Genomic DNA, 16,443 nt, shown 5'->3' on the forward strand with positions numbered 1-16,443 from the left:
CGATGTACCACACCGGAGTCGTCGAGCAAGGCTGAGCAACCCGCCGCAGTCCCCTGCAAGCGCCGCCCACTGACGCAGTCCCACACCGCACTGACAGTTGCGAAGCAATGCCAGCCGCCGCAGTTCGCTGCAAGCAGCCAAAACCAACATCCAAGTGACAATCCCTGACCGCCAACATGATTTTAGTCGCCGCCGCATGAGCTCAGCAACACCCTTCAAACTCACCACCTGCACCTAGCCGCCCCGCCAAGCGACCGGCAAGCCTTCCATTGTGTGGTCGAGATGGATCTCCATCAACGACGCCTCCAAAAAGGTAACGACGCCAATGACGCCGTCGTCGCTCGTCCAATAAGTAGACAGGGTTTTCACATAGAGAAACCTACGTAGAAGGGATGGGCTCCAAGATGACACTCCCAGCAGGGAGAACGATGTCCTCGGCGTCCTCGGACACCGTCGTCATCGCCTCCGGCAGGAAGCTGGCGAGACTTTCACCAAGAGAATCCCGTTGCTAGCTGCACACCCACATCCCGGCAAAACACGGAAGTCTTCCGGGGCCAGCGGCGCCACCATGCCACCACGCGCCTCGGCCAACTTGCATCTTCCCCCGCCACGCCTTCCTTGCCCTCCGCTGGGCTTCCAGCATCAAGCTCAGGCGGCGGCAGGTCCGGGAGACGGTGGAGGAGGGCCTGGCGGCGACAAGTTCGTGCGACGCCCGAGCCGCCCAAGGAGGGCGACGCGGGGGCAGGGGTGTTAGTATAAACAATGTTTTTTGTTGTTTTTTTGTCAAATGGTAAACTTCAAACAAATCCCATTTCACCAAGCTGTACGTACGGTAACCCAGCCCCCCTTTTTTTTCCAACGGTTCAATCTTTCGAGATCTGACACAGTTTACTGTTTTTTACAGTTTGTTTACAACATATATGACATTTTTTCCGGTGAAACAAACATGCGCCACCACCCTGTGTTTGCTTTTTCCCGCGGGCGTGGCGAGGTGCACGGCACGGCGGCGCCGGTCAGAGCTTGTTGGACTTGGCGAGGTAGACGACGGCGCCGGAGGTGGCGGCCGGGATGACGATGTCGTCGGAGATGGCCTTGAGGCCCGGGACGACCCTCTTGGTGAGGAGCGCGCACACGGGGACGCCGAAGAGGACGACGAGGATGTCCACGGCGGCCCTGCCGAAGGTGAAGCTCTCCACCTTGAGGATCCCCGTCGCGATCTTCTCGAACTGCTCCTGGGTCAGGTTGCCCGAGTTCCAGGGGTGGGCCTTCTGCGCTTGCCAGGGAACAGCAAACGGAATGAGCGCTCTATTTATACTTTATTATTTATTTTAGGTCCGCTCTAGATCAACCTTTTCTGAACTTTGATTAAATTTGTATAAGAATTTAAAAAAATCCAGGAACTGTCAAGACTTCCAAGTATGATTTTCTAAACCATGGAGATATTTGAAACAAAACAAACAAAATGTTTGAGGCAGTTGGATGGTCATTCGCACCAAAGTATTTATCATAAAAATTTAAAAGGATATAGTAGTTGTATTGAATAAAGCTAAACGGATTTGCCATAAAAAGGATCCCTCCCACCTCGTACTGTTTCTTGAGCTCCTCTTTTGATGGTATCCTGTACTGCAACTGCCCACGGCTCTCGCAGAACATCCTGAAGGGGATTGCAAGCAAGAGAAAAAATGGTTATCATAGAAAAATCTGATTTACACCAATTTTCAACCTTCAACTACAAAACTGAATAATAGAAGCCATACAACTATCAAAACCAGGCAAAATTTTGAGGGTTGGATGGATGTTTCTGACAACGATGTTTGTTTGCATCATTTTCTGAACACCCGGTGTTCCAAACACTGGACGAATAATACATCTTAGAATCTCGGTATTACCCAAAGAATACAGCCACCCCTAAGTGAGAGTGTGTGTGGGGGTGGGGGGGGGGGGGGGGGGGGGGCGGGGTTGCTAAACCGAAAGGAAAACTGTGTACAATGTACAGCCAATAAATTAAACGACGTCACTGACTGTCCTTCTAGTGAAGGAGATACCAAAACTTACTGGATGAGCTCGTAAATGGAGTGGTAGAATTCATCGAAGCTCTTTACATGCTTCACTTTGTCGCTGTAGTTCTGCTTCATGAACGCAATGAGCGCGTCTGCATCGTTGGATTTGTGCGCTTTCTTCTCGTCCTTCTTCTCCGTCCTCTGCGCTGCCTCCTCACCCCCTGCCATCCAGAACGATCAAAGTTTTTTTTCAGTTGCACGCGTACCTCACTCTAAGATCACGGCGAACAACAGAGCCATTGGTCATTCCCATCACAGATTGAAAATCTATGCCGAACCCAAACACAGCTACATTTTCCTGGTGGAATTGGTCAAGCATGGGCTCAAGAACACCCAATCCCCCGCGGGTTCTGCCGTACCTTGCTTCGCCTTCGCAGCTCCTTGTCCCATGGAGTTCTGAGTTCTTGTGATCGCAATTCACAGGGGGAAAAGAAGTTTGTTTTGTGTGAACATGTGTGCACGGGCGCAAGGATATATACCTGTGTGCACGCAGTAGTGTTGTCCCTTGTGTGAGACAAAGGCAATGGCATCGCTCCGGCTGAAAGCGAAGTCAGGTAGTACGCATCAACAAAGGAAAGGAAAGGGCACGACACAAGAACTGCAGTGGCTCTGGCCCAACGCAAGCTTGGATTCTCTAGCACATGCCATACGTGCACCGTCAGCAAACACTTCTGGAATTGGCGACGAAACTATAATTTTCTTTCACAAAACACAATTGCCTGGGACTCTGCCTGCTTCAAGCCTTTCTTAGCAGGCAAAGCCTGCAACGAGGTTTCCCAGAACACATCAAACGCGAAAATGAGTTTAAGGCGGCATTGCGCAGATGAAGACTAAAGGTTCAGTCCGAAAGCATTTTTACTATAGCATTCCCTCGACCCCCATAGCTGAAAAGAATAACTTACTTTCAGTAATGATGATACAGGCTAACAAAGTCTATGCTATACAGAAAGTGAGTCAACCAATATACTAACCGAGAGATCTGTTCAGCAACTCTTACTGTTTCCCCTTCAAGCATGCCATTTTCAATAAGAACAAATATAATTGAAAAAATAATCATCATGGCCTCATGGGAAAGGATACCTCTACAAGGGCTTGACATACGGAACACACAAGATGCTAGCAACCAACATCTTATGCATAAGGAATTAAGGATTTGATCTTTGAGTGCTGCATCTTGCGTGGTGGACCGAACATTGTCCAACGTTTGGTTCCACAGAAACTGGGCAGACTGCAAGTCAAGCACCAGCCACAAAATTGCGATGCTGTTGCCAGCAGAGATGTGCTTCAGCCTTGATACCATGCTCACAATCTGCCAAGTGGAGACTCATTGCTGTGTTCATCTACAAGCCACAGCCCATGATCGCGGAATCGTTTTATCTTCTTCTCAAACCCTGTGATGTAGTTATTATGTATAATGACATGTTTTCCCTTCGTCTCTTTGGCCCATGTTTTATTCTTGAAATATAGTCCTCCAGTTGGAAATGCAGACTGAGGCAGCAGGTACACATCAACCTGCAAGCATATCTTCTGTTAATAGTTTTTCTAAAGGACAATATATAGTTGGAGACAAAGATCCATAAAAGTATGATAGGAAAACAGAACAGAATCTTTCGCTATGAGTAATATGACTATGTATTAAGTACATTCAGAATCAAGGACATCAAAAATATACTCCCAGTTCCAGAAACAGAACATAAACTATCAACGTGCCTGAACCGTGACCTTTGTTTCTGTTTCTGTTTACCCCTTTATCTACCTTCTGTCTTTCTTTTTTGTGTTTCTTTTATCCTTGTTTCTTTTGGTTTTCATCACTAGCCTAACCCCCCCCCCCCCCCAACTTGCTTGAGACAAAGGCTATTGTTGTTGTTGTTAGAATACGGCAAGACTGACAGAAGACATACAAAATTTTATGTTCATACCGTTTATCGGAAAGGCTACTCCACAATATATATTAAAGCGAACAAAACTGCAGCCTGTTAGAACCATCGTATGTCTATTAAAGAGAGATTATTATATACAGTACCGTCTACTCCCTATGTTTCCAGATTTACATTGACAGTCTTTAATAAAGCTTGTAAACATATAAATTGAAGTATTTTTAACTGCACATCTACTGATAACATTTCCATGGGGAAAGTTTATATATATATATATATATATATATATAGCCAAGGTTTTAGAAGCTTGACTACACACACATTCTAAAAACAACATCCATATGAACACAGAGAATGTAAAAAACTAGAATCAATGTCATCATGATCTGTTAAGGTAATGTTAAGGGTTATCTGATTATCTTTAATTTCATAGGTATTTGATACTGAGATCTGAGAGACTCAAACAGGGATGTAATATGCCTCACCAAAGTTCATTAATTATATTGAACTTGAGGAAATATCAGCAATTTGTAAAGAAAAATCATTGTATTTATGGGAAATCAGCACTAGATCAGAATCACAAAGAAAAGGCTGATATGTGAACTGTAAATCTACATGATTTCATATAATTTACAAACAAAAATGTATGTTACAAAGTCACAAGTCCACGTTGCCTAGTACATAATAACATGAGAACATGAGGAGCCACCCAGAAAAAATATAGGCGCAGAGAAACAAAAACGAACACCCATGTCGAGGGCTAGAGACATACCCATGAATATACTTAAAGTTACCAAAACTTTGACCATCATAAACTGCTCTATAAATTGTCAAATAATATTTCTTTATAAAAGAAAACAATCGGTGCACTTTTTAAGAATGTTCAGGACCAATTTTGGCAGGTAATTTATAATGTTTAAGAACTAGGCTCAATATATCCTTCTTATTAGTTCAAAATAACACCAAAGATTTCAATTTCCTTCTGTTATTCAAATAAGCAAAACGGCACAGAGAGGTCTCATGAATTTAAGATTAGATACAATCAGTTAAACCCGTGTCATCCACTCATCCCAGACCCAATGGCCCAAATAATACCCAAGTAGGCTGGTTACGCTAGATCCTGAAACCAGCTCCATACAGTTCACATATAACTCCTTCCCAGACACCCTAGTGATGGTGTTATAGTGCCCAATCCATCACGAATGTTGCTTACTTTGCATTAGTAAATACATGACTGTCAGTACCCTGTAGCAGGGATCCCCACTTCTAATGCAGCAAGGCAGGACTCGCGTAGTCATCCGTAACTACGGGATAAAGGGCGGAGCAGCCGGGCCCAAAGGTCAGGCCCTTACCTCACCGGGCCAACGGCCCCGGACCCGCTCCCCGCTCTGGGACGGGTCCGGAGACGCCACGTGTCCCTGAGGAGGGGAAGCTCCGAGCCGACAGCCAAGGCCACGGACCCCCATAGGGGTCTGGGACCTCCCGCGTCCATCCGGGCCTCCCACGCGCGTACAGCCAACATACCGCCGGGGGGGTCCGGAGCCGCCACGTGTCCCGCAGGCGCGGGCGCGAGTCTTCCGCTGGAAGACTCACCCACCCACCGCATTAAATGCGGGTGGATGAGGCATGCTCTGCCGCCGCGGCTTGCGGGGCAGCCTTTGTCAGTCCTCACTGTAGACCGCATATTACCGAGGTATACAGTGCAGCCGCCTGCGCCGCACCCGCGCAGAGCCGTCTGCCGCATTAATTGGATACGACGGCACGGCACTTTTCAATCATGTCGCCTACGCCGCAAGCTACACGGTCGTTCAGCTACGCCGCAGGCAACGCCGCGCGCTACACCCTGGCGCCGTTTCAACAAGACAGGGCAAAGCACGCCGGTCGGAAGATCTTCTTCGCCTGCAACGCCATAATATATGAAGAGTACGTTATTTTGTACTTCATCGTTGGGCCCATCTGTCGGGGACCCAACGGCCATGTACGCGCCTCCCTTGAGATATAAAAGGGAGACGCTCGCTGCACACACAAGGTTTTTCCCCCAAGCTCACTCAGACTCAAGCAATACAGCACACAGTGGACGTAGGATATTACGCTCCGGCGGCCCAAACCACTCTAAACTGGCTGTGTTCATCGTGTTCTTCCAGGAGATCGAACTAGTCCTATCTAGCCCCCGAGTACTCACCCTCTGGGCTTAGGCGGGTGCATTCCGCCACCCGGCTGTGGTTTGCCACACCACGACATTTGGCGCGCCAGGTAGGGGGATTAGCTGGTTTCAGTTCATCTCTTGCTCGTCTCTATGGTTCGGGTGGACGACGTGGAGACGACGGAGGGTGTGGCGTCATCCGCGCCACACGCCTCTCGCCTTCTTGCTCCAGGGGCAACCGTGCCCGTGGAGCAACCACCGTCAGCGGCGGCGCGCGCTGCACGTCGGCAGGAGTCAGGGCGCCCGTCAAGGGCCCCTTCTCAAGCTGCGAGCGGCGGAGCGCTGGCGGCGGCTAGAGAGTTGCTTCGCAACCCTCCGGCTGCTGCAGCCTCGCCAGACGCCCTGAGGCAGTGGCGGGACGACGTTGACCGTCTCCTCCATCTGGCTCAGGCCTCCCCCAGTTCCGCAAGGACTGGACAACGACCTCCGCCTGGCAATGCGGTAGTACCCTACCACCGGCGCCGGGGCGGTGCGTCGGCATCCGTGCGCTCCCCCACAGTGAGGGGTGCACGAACAGAAGACCTGCGGGCGGAGCTCAACCGCAGGCGCGCGAGTGAGGACGCCCGCATCTCTGTGGAGAGGGCGCGAGAGCGCCGCCTCAACATTGAGGGCCGCAACCTCAACGTTGACTTGGACGCTGGCGGAGCACCTCCGCGCGATGGCATGGCCGTCCAAGTTCCGCCCGCACCTGCCGGAGAAGTACGACAGTACCACTAACCCGTCGGAATTCCTGCATGTGTACGTTACCGCCATCACAGCAGCTAGTGGTAAGTGGTAACGACGCCGTCATGGCGAGCTACTTTCATGTAGCCTTGACTGGGCCAGTCCGGACTTGGCTCATGAACCTCACTCCTGGGACGATTCGGTCCTGGGAGGAGCTCTGTGCGAGGTTCACAGCGAACTTCGCCAGTGCATACCAGCAGCATGGTGTGGAGGTTCACCTCCACGCCGTGAGGCAGAAACCCAGAGAGACGCTCCGGGCATTCATCTCGCGCTTCACCAAGGTACGGGGTACCATTCCTCGTATCTCTGATACATCTATTATCACTACTTTCCGTCAGAGGGTACGTGACGAGAAGATGCTCGAGAAGTTGGCGACGCACGAGGTGGAAAACGTTACCACGCTTTTCTCCCTGGCAAACAAGTGTGCCAGGGCCGCTGAGGGCCGCGCATGGCACTCAGCCCCCAAAGACGGAGACGCCAAGGCTTACCCCTGTGGTAAACATCACTAAAAAATCAGCAGTCGCATTCCTCAAGTCCATTGTGTGCAGATTCGGCGTCCCACACCGCATCATCGCGGACAACGGGACCCAATTCAAAAGCAGACTCTTCCAAGAGTACTACGAGGACATCGGCATCTAGCTATGCTTTGCGTCCGTAGCACACCCCCGCAGCAATGGACAGGTTGAGAGAGCTAATGCAGAGATCCTCAGGGGACTCAAGACCCGCACCTACAACTGCTTGAAGAAGCAGGGTGCCAAATGGGTTGATGAGCTTCCGTGCGTACTATGGGGCAACCGGACCACACCCAGCCGAGCCATCAGGGAGACTCCGTTCTTCCTGGTCTACGGGGCTGAAGCATGCCTTCCCCCAGAAATTCACCTGGGCTCACCACGGGTCCAGACGAAGGTGGCGAGCAGCAATCCGAAATGCACGTTACAACCAGGCGCTCAGGCACTATTATCAACGGTTCGTGCACAGTAGGAGCTCCGGGCTGGCGACCTCGTCCTGAGACGGATCCTGAACCGAGCAGGGCTCCACAAACTCTCCCCCAGCTGGGAGGGGCCCTTCAAGGTTACAGAAGTATGCCGGCCCGGATGCGTTCGCCTTGCCACAGAAGATGGGGTGCCGCTGCCCAACCCATGGAATATAGAGCATCTACGCAAGTTTTACACTTAGGCAGAGCAGGGAAATGAATTTTTCCTTTGTAATAAGATAGAATCAGCTTGCGGCCCAGAGCGGTTGGGGTCCGCCCTCGTAAACCCGACTTCTGGCATCCATCGCACCGTCGGCTAGCATTAACGCGCGGCCCAGAGCGGTAGAGGTCCGCCCTCGTAAACCCGGCCTCTGGCATCCATCGCGCAAGCCATGTATATCAAGTTGCAAAGGAAAGATTTTCTCCCAGTTCTGTCTTTGTGTCAAAATTTAATTTCGCATTTCGATTCTCGAGTTTTTACCTTTCTAACCCCCGCGCGGACTTTCCACTCTGGTCGCTACAGCTGAGATCTGTATTGAGTTGCTGGACTGCCGTACAGGTTCGGACCCTCTTGTTGCTGGGAGACGGATCCGGACCCCTAGGGACCCGCTCTAGAGAGGGGGTGCTTGTTTCCTGAGGTGGTCCGGAGTCCTGTGTAGCCGCTTAGCCGGTTCCGTACCCAAAGCCTACACACTCCACCACCCTGTAACGAGTGCTCTGGTACCCGGAGCTGGGTAATTAGGGGCCCGGACCTCGTTCTAGCTCAAGAGTTGGCTTCCTAAGTCCTACACGGCAGGTCCAGCTCCATATCTCAAAGGATCGAGTACGACAGAATGACCTCACCCACTGCTAGGAAGGGTCTGGAACATCGGAGCCAGGTCCGGTAAGGTCGTGTTTGTTTCCTGGAGTGGTCCGGAGCCCTGTGTAGCGTCTTAGCCTGGTTCGGCACCCTAAGCCTACACACTTCACCACTCTGCAACAACCATTGAATTGCCTGGACCTGCGCATCCGGAACTCCGGACCTCGTAATAGCCTGGGGGCCGGTCCAGAATAAGTCCCGCGGGTCTGTTACTAAGCTGTGACTTTGAAGTGGTACGCAGATTAAGCCTTGACTAGTGGTAGCTAGCCTCAAACCATTGAGCTTACCTACCAGGGGGTCCCGGCATCCACTTTTAAGGTTTCATGCAGATCGAGGTCCACTCAAAACAACTGAGCCTGTCTCCCAGAGGGCCCGGAGCGTTCGCTTTGAGCCAGACATCATGGATCGATTCTGCATGCGTCAAACAGCTAAGTTGCAGTATCATTACTACCATATAAGCGAGGTTGATTCTCCTCTCTGTAGTTCTTTCTGCTACACAGGGAATAAAATGCTCGTTCGACTTGCAATCTATGTCACACCTATGCCCAAGGACGCTTGCTCAACCTCATATGGGGGTCCGGAGTGTCTTCTACGGCTCGGATGGCAGATAGGTCCAAACAACTGAACCAATCTACCAGGGGGCCAGGGCGCCGGGGTGCTGCATACCACAAACCAACAATTGACAAACAGCTAAATTGAAAATTTCTTCTATTGAGTTTCAACAAATACAATGTTTTGTTACATAACACTAAAAACAAGACAAAAGTGCTACTGCTGTGATGGCCCAGCTCCGGAGTTTGCAGGCTCGCGCTTGAAGTAAGCAGCGACGAAGTCCCGCACGCCTTCTCGAGCAGAGGCCTCCGTCTCCGCCACTGGACTGTCGAGCACGGGGGCTAGCGAGATAGCTGGGTCGTGGCTCCGGAGGCAGGTCAGAATGTGCTCCGCCACCATCCGGATCAGCTCGCGGCCCTCGGCTTCAAGCTGGCCAGCAAGAACCGGCTCCAGACGCCGGAGCCTATCCGAAGCGGAGTTCAGCACTGGGAGGGCGTCAGCAATCGAAGCTGGCGGCTCCCCCACTTGGATTGGGCTCATTCCAAGTGGCACCAGCGCTAAGCTCGCTTCGCTCGCCCAGTCGACGATCCGCTGGGCCCCCCTGAGCTGGTCCTCCTGCAGCTTCTGGACCGCCTACTGGACCGCCTACTGCACCCGGGCGTCCAGTGCTGCCTTGGCCGCCTCCACCTGGCGGGTCCTCTTCTCGAGCTGGGCCGCCTTCTTCGCCGCCGACTCCTTCAGGGACTCGAGGGCCTCGCGCTGGCGCTCGAGCTGGAGCTCCATGTTGGCGGTGAGGGATTCCCGCCTTGCAAGGAACTTCATATCCTCCTCAAGCTCCAACTCGGCAACAGCCTGCTTGCTGGCGGCCTCCTGCAGCTGCTCGTGCCATCCTTGCAGGGTCTCAGAGAGCTAGTCGAGCTCCTGCTTGCGGATCTCGAGACCCTGGCTGCGAGTCTCAAGCTCGGACCGCCGAGCCGCGAAGCGAGTCTCAAGCTCGGACCGCTGAGCCGCGAGGCTGGCCTCCTCCTTGGCAAAAGTCTCCTCCCGCAGCGCCAGGGTCTTTTCCCGGCTCGCTACCGCAACCTCCCGGTCGAACACCTTCCGAAGATTGGCTCGGTAGGCCTCTTGGTCGGCCTTGAGTTTGGACCGAGCATGCGCAGCATGGGAGGCTTCGGCCTTCGTGCGCGCCTCCAAGCGGGTGTGCCAGTCGAAGAGGCGCTGGCGCTCGCTCTCCAGAGCAGCCCACTCCCGCCGGAAGGCCGCCTCGGCGGAAGAGGTTGCCTCCTCTATCCACTGCCAGACCCGGACCAGCACCTGGGTGAGGGGAGCCGCTTCCTCCTCCGGGGGACCCTGCAGGAGCCGCCTACCAGAGACCACCTCCAGCTCTTCCTCTGCTGCAGGTTCGGAGCTGGGGGTGGGAACTTCCGGCACAGGTGTCGGGACCTCGGCCGCCGGGGTGCTCGCCATTGCTGCGCCCTCTCCCGCCTGACACTGGCGCATCCGCCGCCGCCGCGTCAGGTGTGCCTGCGCCTGGCCCTGGCGCATCCGCCGCTACCGCGTCGTGTGCGGCTGCGCCTGGCGCTGGTGCATGCGCCACCGTTGCGTCGGGCGTTGCAGCGCCTGGCGTTGGCGCACCCGACGCCGACGTGTTGGGCGCCACTGGGTTAGCAGAAGCCGCCGTACCCGGGCTCCCCGCACCCGCCGTTGCGTCAGGCGTTGCAGCGCCTGGCGTTGGCGCACCCACCGCCGCCGCCGAGGCCCTTGTCGCCTGGACTCCCACTGACGAGCCAGCGGCGGTGGACGAACTGCTTGGGCGAGAGGCCCTGGCAAACAAAGAGAGAATAAGCTTTCAGCAACAAGCGGGGCAACGAGAATAACGGGAGTGAACGGAAGAACACTTACCCCAAATCACCGGGTCTCTAGCGTCCACGGAGGCTCGACGACTGCTTCTGCTGCTCCCGGGCGGCGGCGGAGGCGCAACCCATGGCTGCTGCTGCTGTTGCTGCCGGGGGGAGGCATCTCCCGGCGGTGGTGGTGGCGGCGCCGCCACTCCAGGGGACCCGCGAGGGCCCGGGAGCTACCCTGGCCCGCGTCCTCTACGGACCTCTGACACTTCGCGGCGGGCTCCACAACTGGGGCCCCGTCGCCCCGGTGCAACCTGCGCCGACCCGTTTCCCCCGACGACGCGCCGGAGCTGTTCCGGACCTGGCTGGGACCGCTCGTGGCGGCGCTTCCAGCCACGGCCTGCTTGGCCTTAGCAGTGGGGACGGACCCCGCGGCGCTCGGCACGGCTTGTTCCCCGGACGCACCAGGGATCCGGATCCCACGGTCCGGGTCACCTCCAGTCTGGCGCGCTGCCAGCCCACCGTCGTCGAGGGTCGGCAGGGTGGCCAGCACCGCAGTCCTCAGGCGCGAATCCTCGCAAAGGGGGACGACACCCTAAGGAAGGATCAGGTGCTCCAGGATGAAGATTTCCCCCGTCACCGCCCGCACCAGGACCTCCAGGGCTTCCTGGGTCAGGTCGCTCCCCTCTCCGCGGTGGGTCCTGCTGCAGTCGTTGGGGCCGGTGAAGCTCCAAGCAGGGCACAGCCGCTGCTTCAAGGGGGCGATCCGGCGCTTCAAGAAGTCTCCGAGCACGTGCAGAGAGGTGAGGCCGCCCTCTGCCAGCGCCCTGATCTTGCCCAGCACGGGGTCGAACTCCGACGGCAGGGACGGCTTGGCCCTCCAGGACAGACGGTCGGAGGCGGTCCCCCGGTCGGCATGGCTAGGCGCTCGTTGGCTTCAGTGGTGGCAATCACCCACTCCCGGCGCCACTCCTCCCCCTTCCCGCCAACGAGTCCGGAGGATGGAGTGCGGCGTGAGATGTTGAAATTGGAGGCCGAAATCTTCCAACAGCAGCAGCAGAAAGAATGAGGAGATCGGCAGCCCCAAGCCGGTGGAAATGTGCGAGATGAACAGCACAATTCCCCGGCGCGCAGGTTGCCGAGGGGAACCGAGCCTGCTCGAATCCCCCAAGCAGTCTCCTGTGCGCTCCACCCAAGCAGGCGCCACACCGTGTTCAGCTCCTCCTCAGTCTGGAAACGGCGGGGACGAGCAAGGGATGCCATCTCGCTATTGAGGTGAGAAGCAATCTACGCAGGAGAGCGAGGGGCGAGGAAGTTCGAATGCAAAGGGGCGCAAAGGTTGGAAGGAAGAAGGCGAATGCGGGAAAGTAACCGCGGTATGCAGTTCGACCCTTTATGAAGCCTGACCCAACCGGCGCGCCCCGGAACCGTCGCTGGAACCCAAGCGACGCCCGCACCTGGTGTTAACCGCCCATTCCATGACAAGGGGGCCCAGGCCCGCCTGTCCGGGAGAGCGGGTAACAAACAAAAATGTGAAAGGGCGGGATCTGAACCGTCGCCCGCGCGCGAAGCGAGGCGGAAGCAGAGCTGACGTGCGCGCATTAAGCGCTGGCATGACCAAGCTTTTCGGGAACTGCGTTGGTGGTAAATATCCCGTTTACTCCGGCCGCAACAATGCCGAGCGTCGCACTCGTGACTAGGTGAGTCACTGTGCGTGGGGGGCACGAGCCAGTAAGCCGTTGCGATGTGATGAGGCAGCGAAAAACCCGATGGATGCTCAAATCCGGTCAAGACCCCTGCAGTAAGAGGCTTCAAGTTATGCAAAGCCAAATCGCAGTAGTGGCCCCACCTGCGGGTTCGTACCTCCCCCGAGGTGGGCCCGGGGGCCATTGTCGGTACCCTGTAGCAGGGATACCCACTTCTACTGCAGCAAGGCAGGACTCGCGTAGTCATCCGTAACTACGCGATAAAAGGCGGAGCAGCCGGGCCCCACGGGTCAGGCCCTTACCTCACCGGGCCAACGGCCCCGGACCCGCTCCCCGCTCTGGGACGGGTCCGGAGACGCCACGTGTCCCTGAGGAGGGGAAGCTCCGAGCCGACAGCCGAGGCCGCGGACCCCCATAGGGTTCCGGGACCACCCGCGTCCATCCGGGCCTCCCACGCGCGTAGAGCCAACATACCGCCGGGGGGTCCGGAGCCACCACGTGTCCCGCAGGCGCGGGCGCGAGTCTTCCGCTGGAAGACTCACCCACCCACCGCATTAAATGCGGGTGGATGAGGCATGCTCTGCCGCGGCGGCTTGCGGGGCAGCCTTTGTCAGTCCTCACTGTAGACCGCATATTACCGAGGTATACAGTGCAGCCGCCTGCGCCGCACCCGCACACAGCCGTCTGCCGCATTAATTGGATACGACGGCACGGCACTTTTCCATCATGTCGCCTACGCCGCAAGCTACACGGCCGTTCAGCTACGCCGCAGGCAACGCCGCGCGCTACACTCTGGCGCCGTTTCGACAAGATAGGGCAAAGCACGCCGGTCGGAAGATTCCCACGGACAAACCAGGGAAATTCGGGGATGAGATCTCCTTCGCCTGCAACGCCATAATGTATGAACAGTACGTTATTTTGTACTGCATCGTTGGGCCCATCTGTCGGGGACCCAACGACCATGTACGCGCATCCCTTGAGATATAAAAGGGAGGCGCTCGCTGCACACACAAGGTTTTTTCCCCAAGGTCACTCAGACTCAAGCAATACAGCACACAGTGGACGTAGGGCATTACGCTCCGGCGGCCCGAACCACTCTAAACTGGCTGTGTTCATCGTGTTCTTCCAGGAGATCGAACTAGTCCTAGCTAGCCCCCGAGTACTCATCCTCTGGGCTTAAGCGGGTGCATTCCGCCACCCGGCTGTGGTTTGCCACACCACGATAATGACTTTTCATTCATCTTTGTGAAAATACACTTAAGCACACAATTAAAGCAAACCACTAAATTGTTCAAGCAGATAGATGGCAAGATCTATCACCCTAAGGTATACATATGATAGTTCAACTAAATGCTCCAAAACCATCAAAAAGAAAAATGTCCAAATCATTCGTTTGGATTTATGAAAAGAGTGCACAATCTATGCTATGTTGAACATTGCTATTTTGTTGCATTGTAAACGAAGAAATCAAGGAGAAACAAACCTGCCCAGCAGTCTTGTTCAAAGCCCAATTGAAACCTGGCTGATCATTTGCCTTCCTCTGCTTCGACCAGGGCTGCTCCTTGAGCTCCTCAATCCACTTCCTTAGCAACAGCTTGGCACCTTCAGTTGGCCGGAGGAAGATCATGCAGCTGCAAATATATGTCCTCCCTTTCTTACCCGGCGGTGGCAGCTCATGTGAATGATCGAGTGGTTTCACCTGCATCCCAAAATTCCAACCCGATAAGCTATCTTCCAATGAGAGCTCAATTACAAACGCAGCAACTACATAACTCACGTACAGGAGTCATGTCGTCCATGAAGTAGACATCGTGATCCCCGACGATGTAGGGGAATGGGTCGGCAAGCCACACCATGTCGACATCGTTGTACATGACGCTATACCCCAGCTCAAGAATCTGCAGCAGGTGTCGCGGCCGGCGCGAGGTGAAGTTGAAGAAACCCTGCAGTCACGGACGGACAAGATAGCCGCAGTTACGCACGGGGACATTTCATCGAGCAACTTGGGAGGGAGGGAGGGATTTCTCCTTACCTGGGATCCGAACTTGTGCGCTGTCTGAGCATCGGGCGCGGGGGGCACGAGGACGGCGTGCCCCGGCCACGCGGCGTTGATGCGGTCTAGAGTCTCGTAGTCCTCCGCGATGACGAGCACCTGGTTGGCGCGGCCGGCGCGGCGGACGCTGATGAGCCAGTTGGAGAGGAAGGGGAGGTAGGGCCCGGAGACCGCGGCGAGCAGCACGGTGCCGTTGCCCGCGGCGGCGGCGAAGGCCGCGGCCTCCTGGAGTGTGTAGGCGCACCACGGGGAGGCGGGGACCGAGGAGGGGCGGGTGGGGCCCCAGGGGAGGAGGAGGGCGGCGAAGAGGAGGAGCGCGAGGAGGGAGAAGAGGTAGGGGAGCGTGAGGAGGGGTAGCGGGCGGGATGGAGCTGAACCGGCGGAGGGGGAGGAGATGGGGAGGGCGTCGCCGGCGGCCGGCGGCTTCTGGTGCGGCCGCTGGTGGAGCGACATTGCCGCTCGCCGGAGATCGGGGGTTCCGGCCTTATGTGCGGCGGGAGATGGAAGACTGGACTGGACTACCAGATTGTGGGGATCTACTGGCCCTGCCTGCCCATCTACTCGTCAGGCTTCAGAGTTTGATACTTTTTTTTTTTTGAGCATTTCAGAGTTTGATACTTGAGACGTGTAAAACTCGGCTAAAACGTAGGCCGTGAAAAAGGTGTTGGTTTTGGTATTGTAGCACATTTTATTATTAATTGTAATAAATAATGTCTAATTATGAACTAATTAAATTTAAAAAATCAATCTCGTGCTAATCAGTTTGACTGTGTAATTAGTTATTTTTTTCTACCTCATTTAGTGCTTCATGCATGTGTCCGAATATTCGATGTGACGAATACTGTAGAAATTTTTTTTGAAACTAAACAGGGCGTACTACTAGATTTTGGCATTTTGCAAAATAATGTCAAACATGTATCGATGTGTGTAGGAAATTTGGAGATCAAACCAAAATTAATGACAGGAGTGGTCCTAACTCCTAAATAGTGGCAACCTCACCGTCCACACAAAATTAGCCTTTTTTATCTTGGAAAAATTTCCAAGGGTTAAGGTGAAGGTAAGTCCTAAATTCGAAAGGTTTTTTTTACATCTACTAGTTTTTTTCTTGCGAAACATCTACTAGTTTTTTTTCTTGCGAAACATCTACTAGTTATTATTAAAATCTGTTTTCTTAATAATATAATATTCATGAGTCTTGACTAATGTTCGTTAGTTGGCTGGAGCTACTTCTGCTCGATATGCACCTAGCGGTATCTGTTTCGTGGATGAGCTTCCCTGTTTCAGAGGTAATGTTTGACCATGCAGAGTTTCAGAGCATCTCGTTTCAGGTCTGAGGTCTGGTCCTCCCGGTTGACAGCTTATCTGTTGCGTGTTTGGTTGCAGGCTGTAAAAATTTTGAAAAGACATCTTTTTATATTTAAAGTACTAAATATAGACTAATCACAAAAATAATTACAGAACTCGTCTGTAAATCGCGAGACGAATCTAATGAACCTAATTAATCTGTCATTAGAGGTTATTTACTGTAGCATTACTGTAGCAATTTAGCATCTAATTACAGCCTAATTAGGTTCATTAGCTTCGTCTCGCCAT

At 54.2% G+C, this 16,443-nt stretch overlaps 2 protein-coding genes across 3 annotated transcripts; both read right to left on the reverse strand.

Moving 5' to 3' along the window:
• Positions 1–788: 788 nt before the first annotated feature.
• Positions 789–2,556, reverse strand: LOC120698857. The gene is made up of 4 exons (XM_039982615.1): positions 2,420–2,556; positions 2,056–2,221; positions 1,582–1,654; positions 789–1,268 (listed from the first exon to the last, which is right to left on the reverse strand). The coding sequence occupies exons 1-4, from the start codon at positions 2,448–2,450 to the stop codon at positions 1,014–1,016; spliced, it is 525 nt and encodes a 174-aa protein (XP_039838549.1). The 5' UTR covers positions 2,451–2,556; the 3' UTR covers positions 789–1,013.
• A 340-nt stretch (positions 2,557–2,896) lies between these two features.
• Positions 2,897–15,401, reverse strand: LOC120698856 (UDP-D-xylose:L-fucose alpha-1,3-D-xylosyltransferase MGP4-like). Of its 2 annotated transcripts, XR_005685048.1 has the most exons (5): positions 14,830–15,401; positions 14,579–14,740; positions 14,281–14,496; positions 3,032–3,572; positions 2,897–2,944 (listed from the first exon to the last, which is right to left on the reverse strand). XR_005685048.1 is itself a non-coding variant. In XM_039982614.1 (4 exons), exons 1-4 carry the CDS (start codon positions 15,301–15,303, stop codon positions 3,363–3,365), a joined length of 1,062 nt encoding a protein of 353 aa, XP_039838548.1. In that variant the 5' UTR covers positions 15,304–15,401; the 3' UTR covers positions 2,898–3,362. The 2 variants fall into 2 exon arrangements, 1 of the variants encoding a protein (XP_039838548.1); XM_039982614.1 differs by having other exon boundaries at positions 2,898–3,572.
• Between the last annotated feature and the right edge of the window lie 1,042 nt (positions 15,402–16,443).

The sequence above is a fragment of the Panicum virgatum genome, chromosome 3K (assembly GCF_016808335.1).
Source record: "Panicum virgatum strain AP13 chromosome 3K, P.virgatum_v5, whole genome shotgun sequence".
NCBI lineage: Eukaryota > Viridiplantae > Streptophyta > Magnoliopsida > Poales > Poaceae > Panicum > Panicum virgatum.

Coding starts and splice junctions, on each gene's coding strand:
- LOC120698857 (XM_039982615.1), bottom strand. CDS start 2,450: ATGGGACAAGGAGCTGCGAAGGCGAAGCAAG. Junction 2,222..2,419: donor AGCTGCGAAGGCGAAGCAAG/GTACGGCAGAAC, acceptor TCTGGATGGCAG/GGGGTGAGGAGGCAGCGCAG. Junction 1,269..1,581: donor AGCTCAAGAAACAGTACGAG/GTGGGAGGGATC, acceptor TGGCAAGCGCAG/AAGGCCCACCCCTGGAACTC.
- LOC120698856 (XM_039982614.1), bottom strand. CDS start 15,303: ATGTCGCTCCACCAGCGGCCGCACCAGAAGCCGCCGGCCGCCGGCGAC. Junction 14,741..14,829: donor CGCACAAGTTCGGATCCCAG/GTAAGGAGAAAT, acceptor CCGTGACTGCAG/GGTTTCTTCAACTTCACCTC. Junction 14,497..14,578: donor TCATGGACGACATGACTCCT/GTACGTGAGTTA, acceptor TTTGGGATGCAG/GTGAAACCACTCGATCATTC.